Source organism: Vidua macroura, chromosome 6 (genome assembly GCF_024509145.1).
Source record: "Vidua macroura isolate BioBank_ID:100142 chromosome 6, ASM2450914v1, whole genome shotgun sequence".
NCBI lineage: Eukaryota > Metazoa > Chordata > Aves > Passeriformes > Viduidae > Vidua > Vidua macroura.
This window is the reverse complement of record NC_071576.1, coordinates 62,998,093-63,021,758: the sequence shown is the minus strand read 5'-3', so window position 1 is coordinate 63,021,758 and position 23,666 is coordinate 62,998,093. Positions and strand designations below refer to the sequence as shown.

The 23,666-nt window shown below is 40.1% G+C and overlaps 1 protein-coding gene across 4 annotated transcripts in view; it reads right to left on the bottom strand.

Moving 5' to 3' along the window:
* The window catches only part of LGR4 (leucine rich repeat containing G protein-coupled receptor 4), a 74,354-nt gene that overhangs the window by 26,289 nt on the left and 24,399 nt on the right, over positions 1 to 23,666 (bottom strand). For all 4 annotated transcript variants that reach the window (XM_053980276.1, XM_053980275.1, XM_053980277.1 and 1 more), the window contains exon 2: positions 13,648 to 13,719. In XM_053980276.1, the coding sequence (XP_053836251.1) occupies positions 13,648 to 13,719 (72 nt within the window). The remainder of the gene's footprint in view (positions 1 to 13,647; positions 13,720 to 23,666) is intronic.

Sequence of the window (23,666 nt, the reverse complement as noted above, 5' to 3'; positions counted from 1 at the left end):
TACTTACAGCACATTTTTAACAATGAGGATGCATTACTCAGCCTCGTGGATATTCTTTTGCAAACGTGCTAGATAAAGCACACCCTAGAATGATGAAGAACCATCTTATGGTACAGGGTTTGAAAGTGCATTTACCAACACAGTCCTCTGGCTTTCAGCATTGCTCCACTGAAACATGCTCTGGTACCCATGCACTTTTAAGCTATGCAGTAGTTTCTGAAAAAAGTATGAAGTTAAGTAAAAACAGATGCTAGATGCTACAGCAAAGCAGCAGAAGTCTCTGTGAGAGTCCCAAACGTGAAAACAATATTCACAAGCCAGTGGTGTGTTCACCCAGTGCTGACAACTGACAGGACACCTACTGATATGACCAAGACATAATATTGGCAATATTTCATCTTTTTGGTCAGCTATTTGGAGGAACTTTTCAAGAAAGGAAAGTCTTTTGGGGCAGGGAAAAATGGAACAGGATTCTCAGCCATATACTCTCTCTCAAAATGTGGCTGGTTTCAAATCTGCACTGCTAGACATTAACACAAAGTAAATTATGAAAATCACCGTGATATTAAAAGTAATCAAGATGGGAGATGCTGCAGAATACAAAGTAGGAAGGCAGAAACAGCAGCCAAAAAGCTCCTTCCAAACAGCTTGTTCCCCCTTCCCCCACTCTTTTTTCTTTCTTCAATGTTTTACCTCTCCCCTGCCAGATCTGCAGGCCAGCCTTGCTTGAGCTGCTAATAGCTGTATTTTATCAAGGGTAAAGACAATAATGCAAAACACCTGGTAATCCATAACTGACATAAGATACAGAAGTTTCAGCCAAAGTATTTGGTTTTAGACTTGGGTTTCATATCCAAGCTAAGCAAAAGCAATGTTGGACAAGGTTGTGCAATGAAATCACCCGTGGAAATACTATGTACAATCCAATAAGTGTTAATAATTAAAAAACAATCAGTGTGCTTTAACAAAGGTTACAGAATGTCAAAACCCACCTCTGCTGTTACAAGGCACTGTGAAGCAAGCCAGACACAGTAAAGGGAAAATATCGTTTCAAAGAGGCAAACAGGAAATAACAAGAGCAACACCTAAAGGATCAGCTTGCCAGAACATATCAATGTTATTACGTTTTTATCTCCTTCTCTAACTACATAAAAGAGATTACCAAAGCACTAATGCTTACATAAATCTGCTTGCAACAGAATTAGTAACTTAATAAAATGCTGTCTGATAGAGAGGATGCTAGTTATCTTTATTAAAGCAATTTCTCAAATGCAGATGGTTATATTTATAAACCAAGGGAGAAGAGGACGAGAACACCTTCATGAACAAGAAGGTGACAGCAGGAGATCCTACTTGTCCTTACAAAACTCTGTTACTCTTGCTCGTTAAGGTAGATTTTGGGTTCTAGTCCTGGTATTTTCACACACTCCCCAGTTGCTATGGTTCTGACATCACTACAAGCATGTTTACAAAAAACCCACGTCTGCTGACTGCTGAGAAAAGCTTGTCTACATGCTTGAGGATAATAAAACAGCTCTGAAATGAGAAGAAAAATAAGAAGAACCTATGTATGCTTATTCTTGAAATCTCCTGTCTGCAAGCAAGCTCAGAATTTCTGAGCTGGGACATGATTTTTCAAGTACTTCGAATTTTTAACATTAATGGAAGTTTCCAGATGGCAACTCAGCATTCCCCTAAAATTCATTTTGTTGTCAGTAGCTGTCCAAATCAACTTGATTAACTTTATCTGGGGGGATGAGGAGGGAGGTTTGCAATATTTCATGTCTTTCTTTCTAACAATTTCTTAAGAAGTTCACTGTAAACAGAAAGAAGTACTGATGAAACATGCTGGGTCTACAGCAGAGCCAGTAATCTGTAAAACATGTTTGTGTTAAGATGTGTTTGAAACAGCATAATACAAATCCTTAAATCAAACAAAATTCAACTGGGGCTGTAGCACCTAATCATTCTGCATGCAAACACTACTGATTACACATTACACAACTCAAGGAGTGGCAGCCCTGGTAAATGTGTCAGGCAGCTCTGGCTGCAGCTCTGCCAAGGTTCCCCATTAATCTGCTGTGTGTGAGGCTTGTCAGGCATCTGCTCCTCTCCCAAAGAGACTGGGGATTGTTACTTTAGCTTTAAAAAAGCTAAACTAAATACAGCTGAATAGTCTCCCTCAACCTGAATGGCACTAACAACAACCTAGAGAGCACTGGAAACAAACGACAGCTGAGCCAGAGCAAGACTTGTGTGACTGCAAATAGCAGGACTTTGCTTTCCCCAAGGCAACTCCTGCTTCTTGAGCCTTTTTCCAACCAAGCAACAGAAAAACCCTAACCTTGTGACCAATTACATTTCCATTTCTCCACTATCTGGCAGTGTTCCAGGCTTTACTCATTAGTTTGCCAAATACACATTTATCATTCACATCCTAGCCTTGGGGAGCTGCTCATGAGGCAGTTCCAAGTGCAGCTCCCAAGCAGGCAAAGACCAGTGTATCACACACTGCTCTCAACACATTTCAGCAGCTGGAAGGATGGAAATGTTTCTCTTTACATAAGCAGGTTGATTTTAAAGAGACAATTGAAAAATTAATAGCGTAGAGTATAGCACACATACAGCATTATAAATTAAGATGCCATTGAAATCATCCAGTCAGGTTTTCCATGCTACCTTCTTTCAGCAAGTCTTAAAAATATTTATTATTAAATAATTTTAAAGCATCTCTGTTTTTCTGTCTCTCACACACATGGTAAATGGGCTAAGGGAAACCACAGTTTTACCGAGGCCAAAACTCTAGCACAACAGAAAAGACACAACTTTGATATCCTTGCAGCAAGACTCACTATCCTGCTTGAGAGCAGCCCTGGAAATTCCTGCTCTATAGTGGGACAATTCCACATTGTCACAAAGCAGCACCTTAAGGCAGCCCCACATTTACGCTATCAAGGGCTGAGTACCTATCCTTCCCCTTGTTCTGAGTGGAAATGGTTACACAGACCTAGTCTGAAATCCACCTGTTGCCACTGAACCACAGCACATCACCATTAACTAAAGCTCTTTGTCCAAAATGCAGCGGGCTGCAAAACAGATTCACCCACAAGGACAGTAAAAAACTGAATTAAACAGACAAGCGTAAAGTGTCCTGCCATGCTATAAGGCCACAAAAAACCTTTATTTGCTATCTCTTACTTCTCAAAGCACAGACACAGCAGCAGGCATCATCTGAAGTGTGATGTAAATGTGCATCACACTGACCATGAGTTTTTCTGCTGACTCTATCCTGGCTCCTCTCATTTGGAGACTCTGCCAAGGACTGCAGGTATCTGGAGTTAGTGCATGTGAGTTAAACCCTTGGAGGTTTCTCCAGTGGAGTCACAGCTGTAATGCACAGCCACGCTATGTATCTTTCTTGTAACTGCTTTGCATTGAATGCTGTAGTCTTGTATTTTTACTTTTAAAATAAATATTGAGTGTTTTAATGGTAAATTGCAACACATTCAAATTTACAGAGTCAATTTCAGCATAACAGGATAACAGAACAGGACACATGGAGAACAAAATCCTTCTGCTAGCCTGTCATACAGAGGTAATCATTATTTCAGTGAATAATCTCCAGATGTGGAAGCCACCTTGTTTTTACAGACATCAGGATGCAATGTAGCTGAAGACTAGCCTTTCATGGTGTCTCATTCCCAGAGTTCACACCAAGCCTAGGTTCTTGCACTGAGCTGCAGCTAACACGGTTTTCTCTCCTTTGGGAAATTAAAACTTTTGCAATTATGAGTCTGGCAACCCAGCTGCAGGTTAACCAAGCCAAGTTAATCACTGGTGTGGCTCCAAAAGTCAGGAAGGGTGTTCCAAGGATACATTTTTTGCCTGCAACAATTAAAAGCATCACTCTTATTATGACAGGATGCAATAAAACATCTTGGAAGCATCTCTCCTTGTCTTGCCTCCCAGATAGCAGCGAGCCCTAGGATATTGAGCAAAGAGTTCCAGCTACTTCTGTCCATCTGAAGGTCTTATGCTCATACAGAAAATATTTTTTTTGCTGTGGATTTTGGGTTGGTTTTTCTTTTCCCCTTGGTAGTATGATCCTAACTTTTTGTCTATCTTGTCTCTGAGAAAAATATAATGGCTACACAGAACAAATTCAAAGAGTGACACAGATGGCAATCCTCACATGTCATAATAAAACACCTGACTTATTATTTTTACTTCTACATTAGTTGCATTGTGGTAAGAGCCAAGACTCCTATTTCAAGGTTTAGTCAAGCCTGAGCCTTCCATACCCATCACCTGTTCCTCTGCCTGGCCAACATCTACTTTTAGCTATCCAGCTTTTACCTATTTTCATCCCACTGTAAAACACTGCACTGCTTCTCCTCCTGTACTTCCACAAATTCTACTTTTTGTGCTGTCTTACACTGAGCTATTCTGCTATCTTTACATGCCTGTCCCTAACTTCCACTTTTTCTGGGTTCTCTGTGCTTTCCAAATACAAACTTGAATTTTACTTTAAGTTACAAGAGAAGCAATCTTTGCAAATGCCTCATAGATAACTTAATCCAGGATGCCCAGCAAGTGTTTCCTCAAACCTGAAAGAGGTTCAGTTTCCGTCTGTGCCAAAATAGCAGTCACTTTGGAACAGAATTCTGTTTTTCTTAACAGATGATGCCTATTTATGTGCTACAATTTATTAATCAAGGTTGAAAGCTCTACAGGAGAGGTACAGTCATTTGCAGGAAAGTGCAGGGTTTTGCTGCGTGCCTTGTGCAGGGGTGGGTGCCCTGCCTGGTGAGGGAACACACCTCTGCAGACAGCTCCTACCCACATGGGCAGCTGCAGAAAGGAGGAGCTGGGAAAGGGAAGCTGGGTCTCCAGACCAAACCTGGCTTTGCTTATCTGGGAGTAGCCAACAGCCGCTTTGGGACTTCTGTCAGCTGCAGCCTGCTGCACTGCTGGGAAGCCAATCTATTGCCTCCAGGTTACTCCAAATGCCTCCAATTTAACAAAACCGAATGGAACTTTAATTCACTGCTGCTAATGGAAAATGCATTTGTCTCCTTTGCTTGCAGTAGTTTCAGTATTATACAACCTCAACCATTGTTTATAAAATTGTGAGTACTACACCAAGACACATCATGACTGGAGAAAGAGGACTGTCACTACAACAGCACTGAAACTGCACCAACTCCACTTCTTGTCATGATCTCTCCCTTTCCAGCATTTACAGCTTTCTCAAAGTATATTGAGCTTTAAGATAATTGCTTGTTTTCAAAATGCATTTCTAGTCTAAAAAGCTAAAATATCTAAGTAAACCAAACTGACGGATTAAAAAAGCCTAAAGCTCATTCCTAAGTTCTATGGTTAAATTGTCAGCAAGAGTCACCAGCATCTACCACAAGACAAAATATGCTCTATGGCAATGCTTTTCATGGACTATCAAAAACAGGAAAATAAATTACAGTGGGTTTCCAGGAAAGCAACCATTTACAACCATGCAAAATATGCTCTGTCCTTTCATTTTCAAGCAGTATCTGTATTTGGGCAAGATCTCGAAGTAGAGCCCACAGACTGCAACACATGCATCAAAAGAAATAATGTAACATAATTATTATACACTACGAGTTGTTAAAACAAGTGGTCTTTGTAATCTCAACAAAATTGAGATTCTGTGGCTGTAGTGTTTTGCAGCAAAGAACCTCAGAAGTTTGCACAGATTTTTTAACATGGACATGTATGTCGTAAACATAAGCAACAACACCATGGTATCTAGAAAACTGGTTAACACCGAGTGCGCAGCAGAAATGCTGAGTTTTTGCAGAAAGCAATTTTGATTCCTCTCACCTCCAAAGCAAAATGCAGAATATATTCTATAAAATACATTCTCTTCTCCCTGCTTGCCTTTGCACATCTTGTACTGTGTTGTGGTAACTTTCCTTTGCTTTACCATAGGCCAGATACACCTTTCTCCTGATAGCCATCTCAACACACAGGTAATAATGCATTTCACTTACCTAGTCTGCACAGCAGGGACAAGATGAAAGCCACCAAGTTTGGTTTTGATCAACTGGGATGCAACAACTCAACTACAGATTTGTGCTTTTAGCAGATAGTGCTATTTGGACACTCAGAAAGTTTCCAAGATCATTAAATATGTTAATGGTCAGACATGAGAGTGTGAAAAAATTGCTGCTGATATAGCAAATCCTCAAAGTTGCTTTGGTCTGCTCATACAGCCCTGTCTCTTGTCCTGGCATTGATTGGCTAGCCAAGCATGGGATCTTTGAATGACCATGCATCTAGCAAGTGATGCTGCAAAATGGGAGAGTGGGTTAAGTCTACGTGTATTTGGCAATTGAACTTTTGTTACTGGTTTTCTAACCCTCTCAGATGCATGTTGGGTAAATGCAAGACCCAGGCTCTGCAGACACCTTCACAATGCATGACCTTAGAGAAACAGAGGCAATTTTCAGTATGATTCTTTCATTCGGCCGAAATAAAAGCAAATATTTTAACAGAGGCATCTATAATTTTACTTTTATATAAGAAGGGCAGGAAAAAGAACTTTATAGGAGTCTGGTTACTATTTCTGTGCTAGGACATGTGCCAAGGCTAATTAGCCAAGAATACCTCTGTACTAACAAAAAAAATACAAGAACACAAACATCTGAGCAGAGGGGAGGAAAGGAGCTCAAAGAACGACATCACCACGTCTTCCCATGGTAACGCACAGCCTCGTACTCTGAAACTGTGATGACAGCAAATACTCAGTTACCTTCTCAGAGGATAAGGCATCTACCTTCAACATACAGGATTTTTTTTTTCTCCTTTTTTGTCTAAGGTTTTCAGAGCTCATGTGATGACCCTTGAGACCCTGGCCTCGAACTGGCTACCTGATCACTCACACACAGACACCTCCTGTTCCACACTCCAGTTTCTGAAACCAAAAGGAGAAGGAGGGAGGACTGCATGGTACAAGCTCCATTTGCAGAACTGTACTTGGAGAGACACAGTTTAAGAGCTTCTCAAGTTGCTGCTCAGCCTCCAGAAGTTTCTTATCTGGCTTATACCTTCAGACAGCCCCGACCTGGCAACTCAGGCAGCATAATAAATAAGGCTTGTAAGACTGGTCTGGAAGTATAACACCTCAAAGTTCAGCCTTCAGGCCATTCAGCTAAGCCAGCTTCTGTGTGTGTGCATGTGAGCAGAACACTGAAACTCAAAAAAAGGAAAAAGTTTTGTTGTCTTCTAAAAGTACTTGCAGCAGAATAACCAGTCTTGGGATCCTTATACACAGCCATGTCAACTTTGGAAATTAACATGTAGAAACAGAAACTGGAAAAAAACATCTTCTAAAAAACAATGGAATTTACTCAACCTACTAGCATCTATCCCCACAAACAGGAAAAAACATGCAGCTGTCAAGCAGAGCAAGAACCTTCTAAGCTACAGAAATATTCTTGTATCAGCACAATTAAAACTCATCTAGAATCAAATTGATTTAGAACTCACAGAGATAAGAAAACACTAATTAAACACAGGTTGGCCAACATGTTTTGAAACATCATTTAGCATTTAATGCAGACCAAGTAAATGATGTTTAAAAATATCTTAGCTGGCTGTGGTTAATTCTACTTGGGAGTCTTTGCCTAAAGGTTTGTCTTGACTAGAATCTGAAGGTGCAAGTTAGAACACGCTGATGGCTTTCGAAAGCTGCAGCGCACACAAGGCAGCAAGCGTTTCTAATGCGAGCAGGCTGGTCAAGTTGTTAGGCTTTTAACTTGCTACCACACGAGAAACCTACCCCTTGCATTTTTTTCATTAACATTTTACCTCTTGGAATTCAGGCTGGATCAACTGAGGAAATCACCTCCTCCAGCTGTTCACATATTCAGAGCTGGCAGATCAATGAAGGGCACTTACTGGCCTCTAACCCTGTGTCATATAGCTCTTTTTGAGGAACCAACAGCTGGTATCTACAGCGGCTGCCTTTGGAAAAAACCAGCTGAAGAAAGATCTCTGCCTGTTCCTCAGACTCTGCTGGTGGGCTGGATGGACAGAGTGGGGCAGCAATGTCTCCAATCGTGCCAGCCTGTTTTACAAGAGGATGTTTACCCACAGTTTTAGTTATCACATGTGAGCTAACACACGGCATCAGGACAACATGAAGATTCATTCTTACCTTCTCTACTCAAAACTTCTCAAGTCCTTCATCTCCAGTTTCTAACTATAAACCTTGGGATTTCTCACATACATGAAAGAGAAAAGAACTGCACCATCTCATCAACATTCGCACACTACCTTGAAAATACAGCTCTTAAAAAGACCCGGCACTGAAGGACAAGGCAAGCCTTTCCACCAAGTGCTCCACAGCCACAGCATCCTAAACTAACAGCCCAGCCTTGGCATAGCTCCAAGGCATGTCTTACTCATAAAAAAGACACAATACTCCCTCTCCCTGCCCAAGGATGATACAACTTGGTGCTGATTGAGAAATTAGGAGGAAGGGTACCATCTAAATTACACACTGAAACAGATACTACAAAAATAAGCAGCTGTGGCATTTCAGCCAGGTGGTCATCTTCAGCTGCAGTCAAGAGGGAAAATAACTCTAGACATCTCCCTTGCAAATACTTCCTGATTACAACCTTATGGTAAAAACCCACCTCATTTTCACTGCTAGTATACATTTTAATTATTCCTGATGTTCCTAACATATACTTTGTCAACTAAAATTCATGAGCAGAGACTCTGGAGATATTTAAGCAAGACCTCTTAAGACTTGTAATCAACATGGATATAATTGAATAGGCAAGCAAATACTCAGTTGCACTATTTATTTTCTTGCAACAATTCATTGCACGTGTGTGGTCTCTTGTTCACTGTTTATTCATTTCTCAAAAAGCAGATTAGCATTGTGTTTCAGAAAAGAGAAACTTTTACTGAGCTAACTCTTCCTTTTATTACTTCATTTCCCCAACCATTTTCAACCAGCCATTAAATAAGAAAGTTTTGCCCCTGCCTGATAAAACGAACAGGATCTGAAGGTAGGGTCACAGGAGAAGGGCTATTGCATATCATGTATGAGAAAAAAACAAAAACACAACAGATCTTGGTATCAGTACACATCTGGAAGTTGACTGAGCTGTCTGTTGGTGCTTTCAGGAAGGGTTATTTTCCTTGCAGCATTACTGGCTGTGCTATGGTTTTTATACCCAACAGTCCAGGAGTGGAGAGCACCCTCCTCCCTGACCCTTGCTGGGGAAGGTCAGGGCCCTGACTGGCTGGGAAATGACTGTGTCCCCTTTGGACAATCACACCCTTCTGTCAAAGTAACCTACAGACAGATTGCACAACCTCCACGGAACAGACTGCAGTCCTCTGCTTCTCACATGGACCAGCAGCCACACAGCTAAAAGCTGAACATCTACGAGTGCAGGGCAAATGAGATCACAACATTTTAAAGGGTTAAGAATGGAAATCAAAACAAGTTTAAATGGTCATTAAGTCAAAGATACTTCTGCATTATTGGAGTGGTACAAGTTTCTGAAGACAGATTCGAAAACTGGCCAAGAATAAAAACAATTTTGATTTTCCCTTCCTCAATAAGAGACTGCCTTTTTAATTAATCTAGAAGATCATTCACAAATAAAGTGCAAAATCCTTCAAACTAATTCAGATAACTTTACATACTGGAAGGGACTGCCACATTTTAAAAAGGCCATAAAAACATAACACAACCTGGATATTCTAGTTAAATATTCACACTGGAAAATGGTTTCTACTTTCTAAAAACACTGCATTATCTAGTTATATTTTCCTCTTCTAGCTTTCTATAAATACATCAGGTGTGGTTAGAAAACCACGGCTAAGTTCTTCACGAATTTTTAGTTTCCATATCATGTTTAAGGCTGCAGCATGTTTACGTTAGCATTTTCTGAAGAATACACATCATTAACTGCTAAAGCAAACCCTTGGTGGTCTGCTTCTCCCTGACTCTGACCATTGCCATTCCAACAGTCTGCAAATTACTTCCAGATGGGTATCAGTTACACAGACAGGAGAATTTTTATAACATTCATAAACAATGCTAGAGCCCTGCTGACATATGGCGAGCGTGCTCTGCAGTGACACGCGTGACTGCGTGTGCATGAGGGCACATGGAGCACTCAACCCAACGGGCAGATTCTGCCCCTGGACAAGTCAAAATCCCCTTGCTTGCACCTGTGAGTAAAACTCCGATAGGACATTACCTCAAAGTAACAAAATCCCAGATTATTCCTGCAAATTTGGTTCTTTGCTGGGGAGTCAGTTGCTTAAACATGGCCATTTAGTGCCATTTCAGATGTCCTCTTCCACCTGGCCCCAAAACTGCCATTCACAGCACCCACTGGTTTCCCATCTGTGTCAGACCTGAGACCTGTCAGTCTGGTGCAGGTGTCTTGGATAATCCAGAACAACTCAAAACAACCTGGGATGCATAACTGAAGCACCCGAGTTGCTTCCTCTTTGGTGATGCAGAAGGCACTTGTGAATCGAGCAGCCAGCTTTTCCAAGTCTGGTGCTCTGCTTCTTCCACTAGTGTTCTTTTTAGGATTTAGAAAATGATCCTCTGAAGTCTCTGCAGACTACCAAACAATTAATTTCACTGAAGAAATGACAACCCCCATTTCAAATAGCTCCTACTGAAGCTTTTAATCTCAGCCTCTCCATACGTGTAACTCAGTTGCCTAAATAATACATTCTAATTGCTTCCCATTTCCATTCCATTAAATTCTATGATACTATTTTGCAATATTAATTAGCAAACTCTGCCAAGGGCTAATTGAACACAACAGGGCTATGGCATGGCATGAAGATAAAGGTGTCTGGGGCTGTCTCCTTGGTGGAGACCCACTAGACTGCATGCTGGTGTACATACTTAATGCATTCCCATTAGTTTGTGGTATTTTCGTTTTCTTTAGCATAATTCTCGGGAGAACTTCCCAATGAAAAGTCACTTTTAGCACAGATTCCAACACCACTTTAAGTCTTTTCTTTGAATCACTTTTCTTTGGCATAAACACTAACTCCCAGGTTTGCGTGCTGAAAAAGGAACTTGGCCAGGGCCTGGCAGTCAGAATTTGGATCTGTTCAGCTGCAAATAAAAGCCAGGATGAAACTTTGACAATCATAGAGAGGAAAAATTGTGGTTGTACAGTAGGAACTTAGAGAGTTCAGTTGTTCCTGTTGATAACCAGCAAAAATAAAGAATGAAATATTTTTGTACCCTGTCCCATAGAGAAAAGGGAACAGGAAGAACAAAGCAGCAACATGTCATATCTGCTGCTGGTCATTTCTATGAAGGAGAAAAGCTGCTTTGTTTGAACTTACTTCATTATATTCCCATTTAAGAATAACTTGAACTGAAACAAGGGAATCTGGAATTGTGTTTTTGTTTTGGGTTTTTTTTCTCCCCAGAAGGTGCTTTAACACATCAAGTAAGCATGCTAAGAATGATTTAAAGCTTCTTGGTGTCCACACATAATTCTGAGTTTAATGCTAGCCTATTTTTTTTTTTTCAAACTGAAAACCTGAATTCAGGGGGACAATGATGTGATGTACATGTAGCAAATGGCTCTTAGGCAATAAGCACAACAGATGATGGCTGAAGGCTCTGCCTTTCCTCTTTATCTCCTGACGCACTCCAAGGTTTATGAAGTTACACAATAACACCCACCCATTAGGTTTTATTGCTTAATTACGTATTGGGGAAAAAAAATGAAGTCTCCCACAGTCATCTAAGTTGGAAAAACAGAATTGTTTGGGCTTTTCAACTTCTGGTGTGAAATATGCCTATGAAGAATTAAAATTTTAAAAGGGGGTTACAGATCTAGTCTAACAAAACATACAGACATACAGAAGGACATATTATAAAGCACACATGGAATGTTTGCTAGCATATATTCTGAAGCCAACCAAGCCTTCCTAGGCCACTTTTTTTTTCCAGCTGACTTACTCATGCCATAGAGCCTTTCTTAAATTCTGTCAATTACACAAAAGCACCATCTCAAAACCTATTTTTCTTCATGAAGCATTCTTGATTATACCACAGATATAAGCAATACCTTAAATCAAAGGGAATAAACCAGAACCTGTTAAACATGAAATGGGGTATCACACACAATTTATCTGACATAAATCAACTCAACTGCACTTCACAGTTGTACTGACCTGAGTCAAAACTATTTAAGAACCAGGTAAAATGGAGTTATTTAAGTTTATTAGTAATGGTAGCTGCTACGTTATCAGGATGTAGGAGAGATCAAAATTCTGAGGAGACATGGAACACCTTACTAGAGGAACCAGTGAGGCTGACGTGCAAAGAAGCAGCTTTCAGAAACACAAATCTTTCCTCAGAAGCAAGCAATCCAACTCTTATCAATTTCTCAGTATCTTTGTTCCAGTGAGGTGCAGTGGTTGCACAGGTCGTAACAGATAACCAGAGTCAAAGGGTTCAGGGCTTTATCTGCAGGTTTGTGACAGGGTTCATTTATTCTTTTGCCCTCTACAAATGGTTTTCATTCTCTGCTTGTTTCCTCACTGGTAAAGTCAGAAGAACACTCCCCTACCTCATAAGGGTGGTCTCTTTGGGGAAACAAGCTGTTCTTTCCCTAAGGTGATTTACTGAAAAACCTCTCGATGCAGCATTCATAGTCCTAGTCTTGCCAAAGTCACAACCTGAGACAGCTTTAATTTGTACTTTAAACGCTCTTTAATATAAGAAATCCTACTTTGTCACTGGAAATAAAAGAGAGGCAAAGCGAATTGCAGGGGTTTTTTCTTATCTATTGCTAAGTACTGGAAGTTCTCAAAGCCCTTGCACAGGTTGAACCATTACCCTCACTCTCTCTTCACAGATAAGGAAACTGTAAGGCACACAGAAAGCACGTGCCACACAACAGTACTTAAAGCAGTAAGTGAATGCCAAACCTGTGTACCAGCTCTGAAACCCAACCTAAATAAGGACTATGCTGTTGAAGGTGTGCTTCAGCTTTGCAAAGGCATCTTAGTTTAGACTTCAGCAAAGCACTGAGCACACGAGGTCAAGGATTCAGAAATCCAAGTATCAGTTAAGTAAAACATAAAAAAAGAAAGCTAAAATGAGAGTAGGACAAACGGGAGGTGGGAAGTGGAAAAAAAATTCTGCCAGAGAAATTAAGACAAAGAAACCCTGTACCACAGAACTTCTGATATAGGTCAGGATGGGCTTGTGAGAATTTCATCTGCAGCCTACAAGGACAATGGAAGCCAGTTGCTCAGTAAATGAAGCAACACCTATTTTATGGAACTTATGCAACAGCTATACTGTAGCTCCTTCAGAAACAATGGTAATTACACAACTCTTGTGTTATCTTTGGATAACACTGTAATTAGTATGTGTCATCACTCTAGCCATGATTAAAATAATTACTATAAAAAGTCCCTTGTAAGTAGCATTTACTGTCCTGGTTTCCAAACATATACAAGATTATATTTTTAAAGCATAATTGCTTTTTCTGTTCACAGCTCAACAGTGTTTCTCCACCCACCTTCCACTTTATACAGGCATATGATGTTGCAGCAAAACTTTAACATGTGTAAAATACTTACAGCTCTTCCAAGTAGGGAAAGTTCTTGAAGGCATCTTCTGGTAGTCTCGTGATGTTGTTCATGCTGATATCTCTGGAAAAGAACAAATACAGATTTATCAATAACCAGGAAAGGATTTTTACAATCTATGAGAAGGATAAAAAAAGAAAGTCTCATCAGGTAGTATGGGAACAGAAAAAAAACTACTCTAGTATCACACAGTAATATCTCTTTCTAGAAATTTGCATGCTCAACTTTCAAGTCACTGTAATTTGAGAATCAGGTTGCAGCAAAGACCTATAAAATGGGAAGTTGACAAAATAAAGTTTTCCAACACTTCTAAACAAAAATAATTACTGTGAAACTACATAGAAGGCATGCATGGAAGAGGCTCTACTGTACTGTTATCTACAGTACTAATTTTTACCAACACACTTATATACAGTTTTAACTCAGATGATTAAAAATACTCTAAAACCACAAGCATATGAAAAAAAAATATTGTGACCACCCACCACGCAAATTTTCATCCCACATGTCTTTAAAAAAACTAATACATGCATTAGGACTTAATAAATAGCTTCTGGCAAACAAGGCCTCTGGAACAACTGGCAAGAATAGCAGAAACATGTCCTAGCTCTACCACAGTCTTTTTTTTGTTTTCTTTTGTTTTCCATCTACAAAACTTATGAAGTCCTCGAGGTAATAGTTTTAAGCAGATTTCATTCTCAGTCCACGAGCACAGGGAAGCTGGCAGCAAGTGCTTACATGATAGCTATGCGGACCTGCTCAGCGTTTTTCTTTAGAGAGCAGCAGTAAGTGGCAAACTTGGTGCCATCACCTCGCTTCACACCTACACAATGATCTCAGATAGTCCAGTCCTAAAGCAAGTTATTACTCAATGTGAATAAAAGCAGCATGAAAACAATTCGGTTTGATAATTAAACTAACTGTGTAACAATTCGTGACATAATCCAAGCTCTAACTTCTCACTTGGTTACTGGTTTGGGTTTTTTCAGTATGTAGTTAATAACCAATTCAGTAACACTCGTTAGAAGAGCCTTCCCCCTTGCTGTCTTCCACACGCTCATCTCTAGTGTCTATATGCCACCTCTACACAATTCAGATAAAAAAAACAAACAAAGGCAAACTCTCCTTTTATCTCACTAATGGCCAACAAGTACCACTGAAGCTCCTCCCTGACATGAACAAGTAACTGGCAGCTGATCTGCTGCACCACCTGTGCACAGACACCCTCAGGTGCTGCCAGTGTGAGACCTGCACTCTTACACTAAATCCAGAGACTGCCACTCCTCTAAAACTGAGCTCTTACACTAAATCCAGACAGCCACTCCTCTAAAACTGAGCTCTTACACTAAATCCAGAGACTGCCACTGCTGTAAAACTGAGCTCTTACACTAAATCCAGACAGCCACTCCTGTAAAACTGAGCTCTTACACTAAATCCAGACAGCCACTCCTGTAAAACTGAGCCCTTACACTAAATCCAGACAGCCACTCCTGTAAAACTGAGCCCTTACACTAAATCCAGACAGCCACTCCTGTAAAACTGAGCTCTTACACTAAATCCAGAGACTGCCATTCCTCTAAAACTGAGCTCTTACACTAAATCCAGAGACAGCCACTCCTCTAAAACTGAGCTCTTACACTAAATCCAGACAGCCACTCCTGTAAAACTGAGCTCTTACACTAAATCCAGAGACTGCCACTCCTGTAAAACTGAGCTCTTACACTAAATCTAGAGGCAACCATGTCTCTAAAATAAATGCTAATTAAATAGTAGTCCAAAAACTTCATTTCTCACTTCAGCACAAACTAAGAAAGTTACTCCTCAGCAGCTGCTAATAGTATACTAACCTAACTCAAGAGCAGTGACATCAAAATAAGGTTTGGCATACACAAAACAAACCTAACTGTGATAAGAGCCAAAAGAAATCCACTACGGTACGAAAGCCTCCTTCACCAAGCTCCAGAAGGAGCTGAACTGGAGATGTTTTATCCCCAGACTCTACAGCCCGCACACTTTAAGCAGTGTTTTGTGCTTTGGCAGAACCCTGGTCACAGTAAACAAAATGTTGCTGTTGAGGATTTTTTTCTTCTTGTGCAGGAAAGTAAATAAATGTATCAGGTACATGATCTGTCATCATCTGCTCCATGGGAGACTGCAACATCTATTCTCACTAATCTTTCAAATTCTCATAAAAACACACATTTCACACATCCAGGCTTATCCTCTCCTGTTTAGAGGACTGCAAATCCACTTTTATTATCAGCTGGGAAGGATTTATGAATAGGGCAGAAGAGTAAGAAGAGAGTGGAGACCCTAATCTTAAGAACCAGTAACCTGTGCAAGAAAATCACAACTCCCAAAGAACTGTCCCAATGATATCAAACCTTACTCATATGCACCACAATAAATAGTGCTTGAAGTCAGTCAACAGTACATAGCATCAGAAAGCACTGTATGAATGCTTATGCTTCACTTTGGCAAAGACTGTGGCTGCACCCACACTTGCTGCACTACACGGAGCTCTTTGACAGCTGAGGCAAGGAAGGAACATCCACCTGAAAGCAATGGTCTTGAAATTTCCAGAGCTACAAATGCCCAGTTTCAGAAGTGCCCTATGCAATCCTAAACAAAGTCAATAGAAACCATGCAGACACACACAATGATTGACACACAAATTCAAAGAAATTTTGGCTTTCCCTGGGATCTGAAATGAACTAAGAATGTTTTTTCCCCGTAGCTTCAAGTATTAGGCTCTACAATTTTAATTTGGGAAGTGGATTCTTTGGATGCAAGCATGAAACAGATCGCCTTAATAATGAGGACTTGAGAGTCATCATCAATATTCTCAAATTCTACTGAAATCTATTTTCAGTGAAGCTGAGTTTGTAAAAAAAACAGACAGAAATATCACAACTGTGATTGTCTTTATCACATGAATCTTCAGGGACTGCTTATAACGATGCCTTGCTAAAAAGCTGAAATTTTTACAAAGTTTCTGCATTTGCCTTCATTACATGTGATATTAACTCTTACTAAATAAATAAGTCAATCATTATAGCACTGATTAGCAAACTTTGGACAAAACAATAGCCAAGCATCAATTCTGAAATCTTCCTGATGATCATCATACAAGTCTTAAAGCAATTCTTGTTTATTTAAGAACATTGTGTAAAAGCATTACTTATATATATATATAAACTTTAAAAAAAAAATTATTTTCATTTCACTCTACAGAATGTCCTCAAAGTATGAGTTCATAAGCACTACACACTGGTAATAAAATATTAAGTAGTTCATGAGCAAGAATTTTCAAACAATATTAGAAACACCGATGACACTAAAAATAGATTACTTAATAACTAGTCTCTATAAAGTTTACCTAGTTAATTTGGGAAGATACTCTTAAAAACACAGAATAACTGCAACAAAAATGGTGGAATACAATATACTATAATGAAATAATGACAAATAATCCCCAAAACCACAGTCCAAAACAAAAATAGCCCTTGCTAAGTTTCTACTGTTTGCATTCTAGAAATAGTAATTTCACTACTCCTAAACTTTAAAAAAAGGGATCAATCTATGCACTATCAAGAAAGCTGTCTATTTAACAAAGATAAATATTACTATGCCCCTTGATATGTCAAAGAAATCTCCACTGAGAAGCTGTCATACACCACCTGTTTCTCTACTAAAAGTCCCTTGGGAATATAAGCCCAGAAATAATTTAGGGTGCTAATATATAAATAAAGTTCCTAAGAATAAAGAAAAGCACATTAATGGTACTATCCCAGCCTCCAGCAGTGTCCATGGGAATGATGCTATCACGCAACAGAGGGATCATGTCAGCAGTTGCCTAAAGCCTCTTTTCAGCAGGACTAAGCTAAGAAGACCTGCTATGGATTGGGTTATTATATCCAGATCAAAGTCCCCTAAGAGCAGCACAACACCTGCAAACCTTTGGTGTGCCACCAAGCACACAGAACTCCCAACAAGTAAAACACCAAAACCTCCATATGCTTGTTTGCCCTAAATTTCATTGGTAAAATGAAGTTCAGACTCAGTATCTAAAAGGCTTGTCATAGTTTTCTTTTCTTCCAACAAGTCCCCAGCATGGTCTGTCAGCCCAGCAAACTACACCTCTGCCTTAAACTTAAGTTCAGACCCACATTTATACTCGGGACGTTTTCCCCAGAAGGTGCAAAACAGACCCAAGAGCTCTAAGAGAGTTAAGATTACGGTAATACCATGGGTTTACACTGCAGATTCATCAGGAAAAAGGAGAAACTGGGTATCCCTGCACCTTTCAGCAGGTAGCCATTAGCTGGGTTTACCTGCACCAAAGAGCCAGGCTAACTCTTCACTTGTTGACCGGCATGACCAAGGCAGAGGTGGCAGACGCCCCATTCCTGGAAACGCTGAAGGGCACCATGGGGGCAAGGAGCTGGCATTGAAACTAACGTGATGGCCAAGAAGCTGGCGTTGAAACTAAAATATGAGCTGCCAAAGGTGGTAAGCTCTACAGCAAGAGGCTGCATCTCGGGGGATACCATGAATCACAGCCTTATAATTACAGTTAGTGTCACCATTTCAGGTAGGAGAGATGTAACACAGAAAATAAACACAGTTGCAACTCCCTCCTACAGCGCCATGGCTGCAGTTTTGAATGATAAATAAGGCTTCTTACACTTACACTTCTTACACTGCCAGAAGCTTTGTCCTTCTTCCAAGAAGATACTACAGAAAAGAATAAAACTAACTAAAATTAGTAGCTTGTAGCTGTGAATGGTCTTTCACTATCCCAGGTAATGCTGAGATTTACTTTTACAAGCAAAAGGTGAAAAGCCAAGGTACTCCAGCACTCATTTGCTGTCTCCAGCCTGCTCAGGTAGATCCTTTCAGTTTATTCTGACAACTACTTGAATATTCATTTCGAGCTTGGTTTAGCACAGTTTCCTGCTTTCACCTAACACAGAAACACTTTAAAGTCATTAAAAATACTTATACTAACTGGCAACTATAGTAAAAGCAATGAAACCCTCCCTCTGCTGAAAAGAGGCATCAAATGAGGTTTCTGTGTTCTTGTGAATATGAAACTGTTGGGTTTCCCTATTTAAAGCTGTTGTGCCCATTTTCCTTGGAAGAGGAAAGCAGCTTTGCTGGACACAGTAAAAAACAATCTCATCTTGCATAATGCCAGATATTTAATCACTTTTAGATCAACCAGCAGTGGAGACTTCAGAACTGAACTAGAAAACAACACACTGAAACTTTTTATTAAACTCCTTCTGCAAGAATTCCAGTTCCTGATGTGAGATTTTAGTTACTTAAGATTTTTTTTTTCAAGGATTGTTGATTTCACCACTAACCAAAGTCAAACATCCCAAGGCTTCAGGATGAACAGAAATACTTTGTCTCTTGGATGGCAACTTACTAATTCTCTCATATTTAAAAAAAAAGAAACTCTCATGTTTAAATAGCGGCCTCAATCACAGCTTTCATAAGTGGCATCAGACAAAAAAGAGCATTAGATGCAATGCACAGCGTGTCCCAGTGTCTCCTGCAGGCACAGGCAGCCTCCTCTGTCATTTTAAAGCACTGCCTCCCCCATAAAGGAGCCTGACCCCTGCTAGATTTCCCTCTTACACCAATTGCCTGAGCATGATTCTGGCTGCAAAGAACAGATGACTAGAGATGATGGAAAGGGAGGAATGGGATGATAATTCTTGCATGAGAAGAAAAGCTGCAACAACAAAAAGGGACCACAAAATGGGAAGTACAGAACCCCTGTAGGACAGAAAGGACAACAAAATGATAGATAAACTAGCCCAAGATATAAGCACAGAATAAAAGCAAGTGACGCAAAATCACTGACTGGTATTGAAAAGGAAAGCAATGCCAGTCTCTGTGAACTGAGGGACATTTAGCTGCAACAGTCTTCTTTTTTATTTTAAAGACAATACCTACCATTCCTAACTGCATCTCCCCCAGATGTGTGCACATCTCAGGCAAAGAAACTTTCCTCACAGCTCTGTTGTGCTGGCATGTCTCCTAAAGCCCGCAGGAGATGCCAGTGTTACACTTTCTGTCCTGGCTCGCTGTCTCCTCCCCCAGCACTTGGATCTGCACTGAACTGGGGGCACACACGCCTTCCCACCACATCCATGCACTGCATGCTAATGACCTAAAACACGCTGCTTTGCAAAAAAGGTCTTAAGCCAAACCATGAAATACCTAGCTACAGAAAAGCAAAATTAAATCTCAACAAAACCAAATTGAGATTGGCTGTTTAAATCAAATAAGATCAAAATACATCCCTGTACTTCGCAGCACTTTATTAACAGCTATCTACTTTTTGGCTTTTTGATTCTGTCAAGTTTAGAAAAGAAGAGAGAAAGGGAAGGAGACAGAAAACGAGAGGAGAGCGTTGGTTGAAGGAAAGAAGATCATGTTTCAACAAGGCACCTTTAAATTCCTACAAAATACTGCCTCTGAGCAAGCTTAACCTGTTTGTTGATAGATAATAGCATGTAATACTGTAGGCTCCATTCAGTCTTTTCCAATGTCTGGGCCGTCTGCCATGGAGTTATTTAATTATAACACGTAGAAAATTACTTAGGCAGAGCTATCTATATTTGAATAAAGCCCTCCTACCTACTTGTACAAAACCATTAGGTAATAGGTCTTAATCTTATATAAAATTCCCCAGGTAGTAACCATGATCTAGTTTCAGCAGTACTAGGAAAAGCTGAGGCTGTTAATATTTTTAGAAGCTACATTAAATAAGCCAGGATATTGCAAATGCACCTCAACCTGAGCTGGGAAGTACCCAGCAGCAATCAGCCATCCATTACCATCTGGACCACTGAGAACACGGACCATGACCTGATTACAGTAACACTGGTGAGGAAAAAGACAAAGTGACATCTATTCTTCTTAGCATGCGAGACCAGTGGCTCTTCACCAATTATCAGAAACAAACAAAAAAAAACCAACAAGAACAAAAACCCCACAAAGAAACAAACAAAAAGGACCGATTATACAGCTGCATGGCAATGGTCATACTTCAAGTTTTGTCCCAGTCATATCTGTGTTAACCAAGAGAACTTCCTGGCGTTGTGGCAGCTGGAGAGACAGAGACACTGGAGCCAAGACGAGTGGGCAGGGGGACAAAAGAAATCAGAGAAACTCAAGCTGAGACTAATATTAAGTTGTACTGCAATGCTACAGTCTTGAAGATATACATTCAGTGCCCAGCTCCTTGTAGGAACATGTTCACATGATGAAAACCAATGTGATTTTTATCCAAATCACACCCCTCAGCAGCCAGCCTCATAGGAGAGAAGGAACTGAATTCCATCTCTAGTTTAGATCTTCCTTCCCATTTAGCCAGTTCCTTCAGGACAGTGATAAAACAGACAGGGACAGAATAAATGAACTCACATTAATACTGTCTCGTATCTTAATTGTATCCAGTAGGTAATGAAAGCATGGAAAGCCTAGAGGATCGGCAAGAAATTCTCAATTCAATTAAAAAGAAACAAATTTGGTAGTAGAGTGTTGTTTTATTCCATCTTCCTGATGACAAGAAGCCAACAATTCTCTTCCAGAAGCACCATGTCAAAACCACTGACTGCCTGGAATGGTAACTGTCTGCACTATGAATCCAAAGAGTGCAGCTGAAATCCAGGGATGTATTTTACACGCAGACATGCCAGCCCCAACAGTGAGAAATCATAAACAGGAAGTAAAGAAAAACCAGGCAAACATGATGTTTACAGAGGAACCTACACTTGGAAAGTGTGTGAGTTTGCAATGATGTCTGAGTTCAAAATAAAGTTTAAATAACATGCTGAGAAATTAATTTCTTACCTTTTATCTACTACCTACGTCTATTAGTGCAAGGCACTAGTATGACAGTATAACACCTATACTATCACCTAGCATTTCTGTGGTGATAGGACCCCTGTGTCAGACTGGTATCGTGTTTAAAGTTTGCATTCTCTCCATTTCTGACAGTGCCCATCTTCCAGTGGGAAGGGTCCACTGGGTTTTCCAACAGCCAGAACTCTGCAGTATTAACCACCCCTTATCTCCAATCCTTACCGCCATGTCCCAACACATTGTTTCCTTCTGATACTTATCTACTGCTCCTTCTAACATGGACAAAGTTGTTAATGACAAAAAGGAAGATTTTAAACCAACTTCTGCACTAATATAGATTTTTTTCTTCTTGTTACTCTGTCTCTCCCCAGCAAATTTAAGCATGCTTCTATTGCTTCTGACATCATCACAGAGAGCTCCAAATCTTAAAAGCACAGAAACCTGTTCTGTACTCACAGACAGGAGTAAGCCTATGAGACATGACATTTTTTCATTTAGAAGCATGCTTCGTTTTCCAATGAAAACACTCTTACAAGAAAGAAAATATCCAAGTATTTAAAGCCTCAGTCAGTACCTGCAGTGAGTGGCTAAGTAAGACACAAGGTGCATTGCCACCCAGCAAACCCACTTGCCACTTCCCAAGTACCCGTGCTATCTCACTAATGGGCACAAGGTCTTATCACCGGTTGTTTGTACTGCAGGAGAAGCCGAGGGCCCTGCTCAGTGGATCGGTGCTGTACAAATACACAGCTGGAGACACGCCTCACCTAGAGGGGTTTGCTGCCTAAATGCACGGAACAAACAGCAGGGCAAGGAGAACAAGTGTGCAGAGGTACCTGAAGTAAGCTGAAAAAAAAAGTCACCAACAGAGCCTGAAGCCCCCTCCAGCTGACCAAGTTCTACGCCCAGCTACTACCTATCATGACCTTTCTAAACAATTAATTACTTTTCTTCCCCTGCCCCTTTTGCTTGTCTAACAGGAAAACAGGACAGGAGACTGTTCTGACAATTTCTTGTTGGCTAGATATGTAAGTCCTCTCCATTTGGCAGCAGCAGAAAGAAATTATGCCCTGAATTATATGCAACATTTCCATTCACTTTTCTGTGGCTCTAACTGGAAACTAGGTGACAGCACTTGACCTGACTTCATGGAAATAATCAAACTTCAGATCACCCACCAACCCTGGCTATTAAAGAAAATTTTGATTATCATAAGGTTTAGTAAATAGTGGTACACAGAACCCTCTTAATTAAAAAAACAAAAAAAAAACCCAACAAAACAGAACAACACCCCCCCCCAAAAAAACAAAAAACAAAAAAAAAACCAAAAAAAAACCAAAAACAAACAAACAAACAAACAAAAAAAAAAAAAAAAAACAAACCAAAAAAACCCACAAACACAGCACATAAATCCTGTAGATTTCAGCAAACTTTTAGCATTTTGCTGAAACAGGACCTACAACATTTTCACTGGCAGCGACCAAAAACCTGCAGAAATTCAGGCAGGCCTGTTCCTTCAAGAGAAGTATTATCTCCCTCTTTCTCCCACCGTATCTCTAAGTTATTTCTCCTGCCTCCTCCTTTCCGTGTCACATCAACCTGTTGGTTTTTTTCCTTCCAACGTGGTGTTTTAGCTTTCTTTCAGACACAGTAACTACCTCTAATGTACCCTATTCATGTGCCAATCAAGCCATCATCAAGATCTTGGAGAGAACAATGCCTGTATGCAAAGCCCTATTTTCAACTGGTATTTGAGTCACTGCAGGCCAGCCATTATGCAATCACACGTACAGTTAATGGCTTATGTTGACACTTGGTAGGGAATTAACCTAGAAAAAATTCCATTGCATTATTATGAAAGTGATCCCGTCCCGGAACAGGAATATAGTGCAAGTTAACGTGCTCATCAGTTCATTTTTAAGAGACACTCTTTGAGTGCCTAAAGGAAGGGCTTATTGTAAACTGGTGGAGGGAACAAAATGTCTTTCAGAGCAGGAGTATTTCTTTTACACAGAGATTTACACAGTTAGAGATGATTTACAGCAGAGAGTAAAATTATGTATTATTCACAGTTTCATAATTATTTACTCTATGGAATACAGTAATGACAGGAAATTGAGTACCAA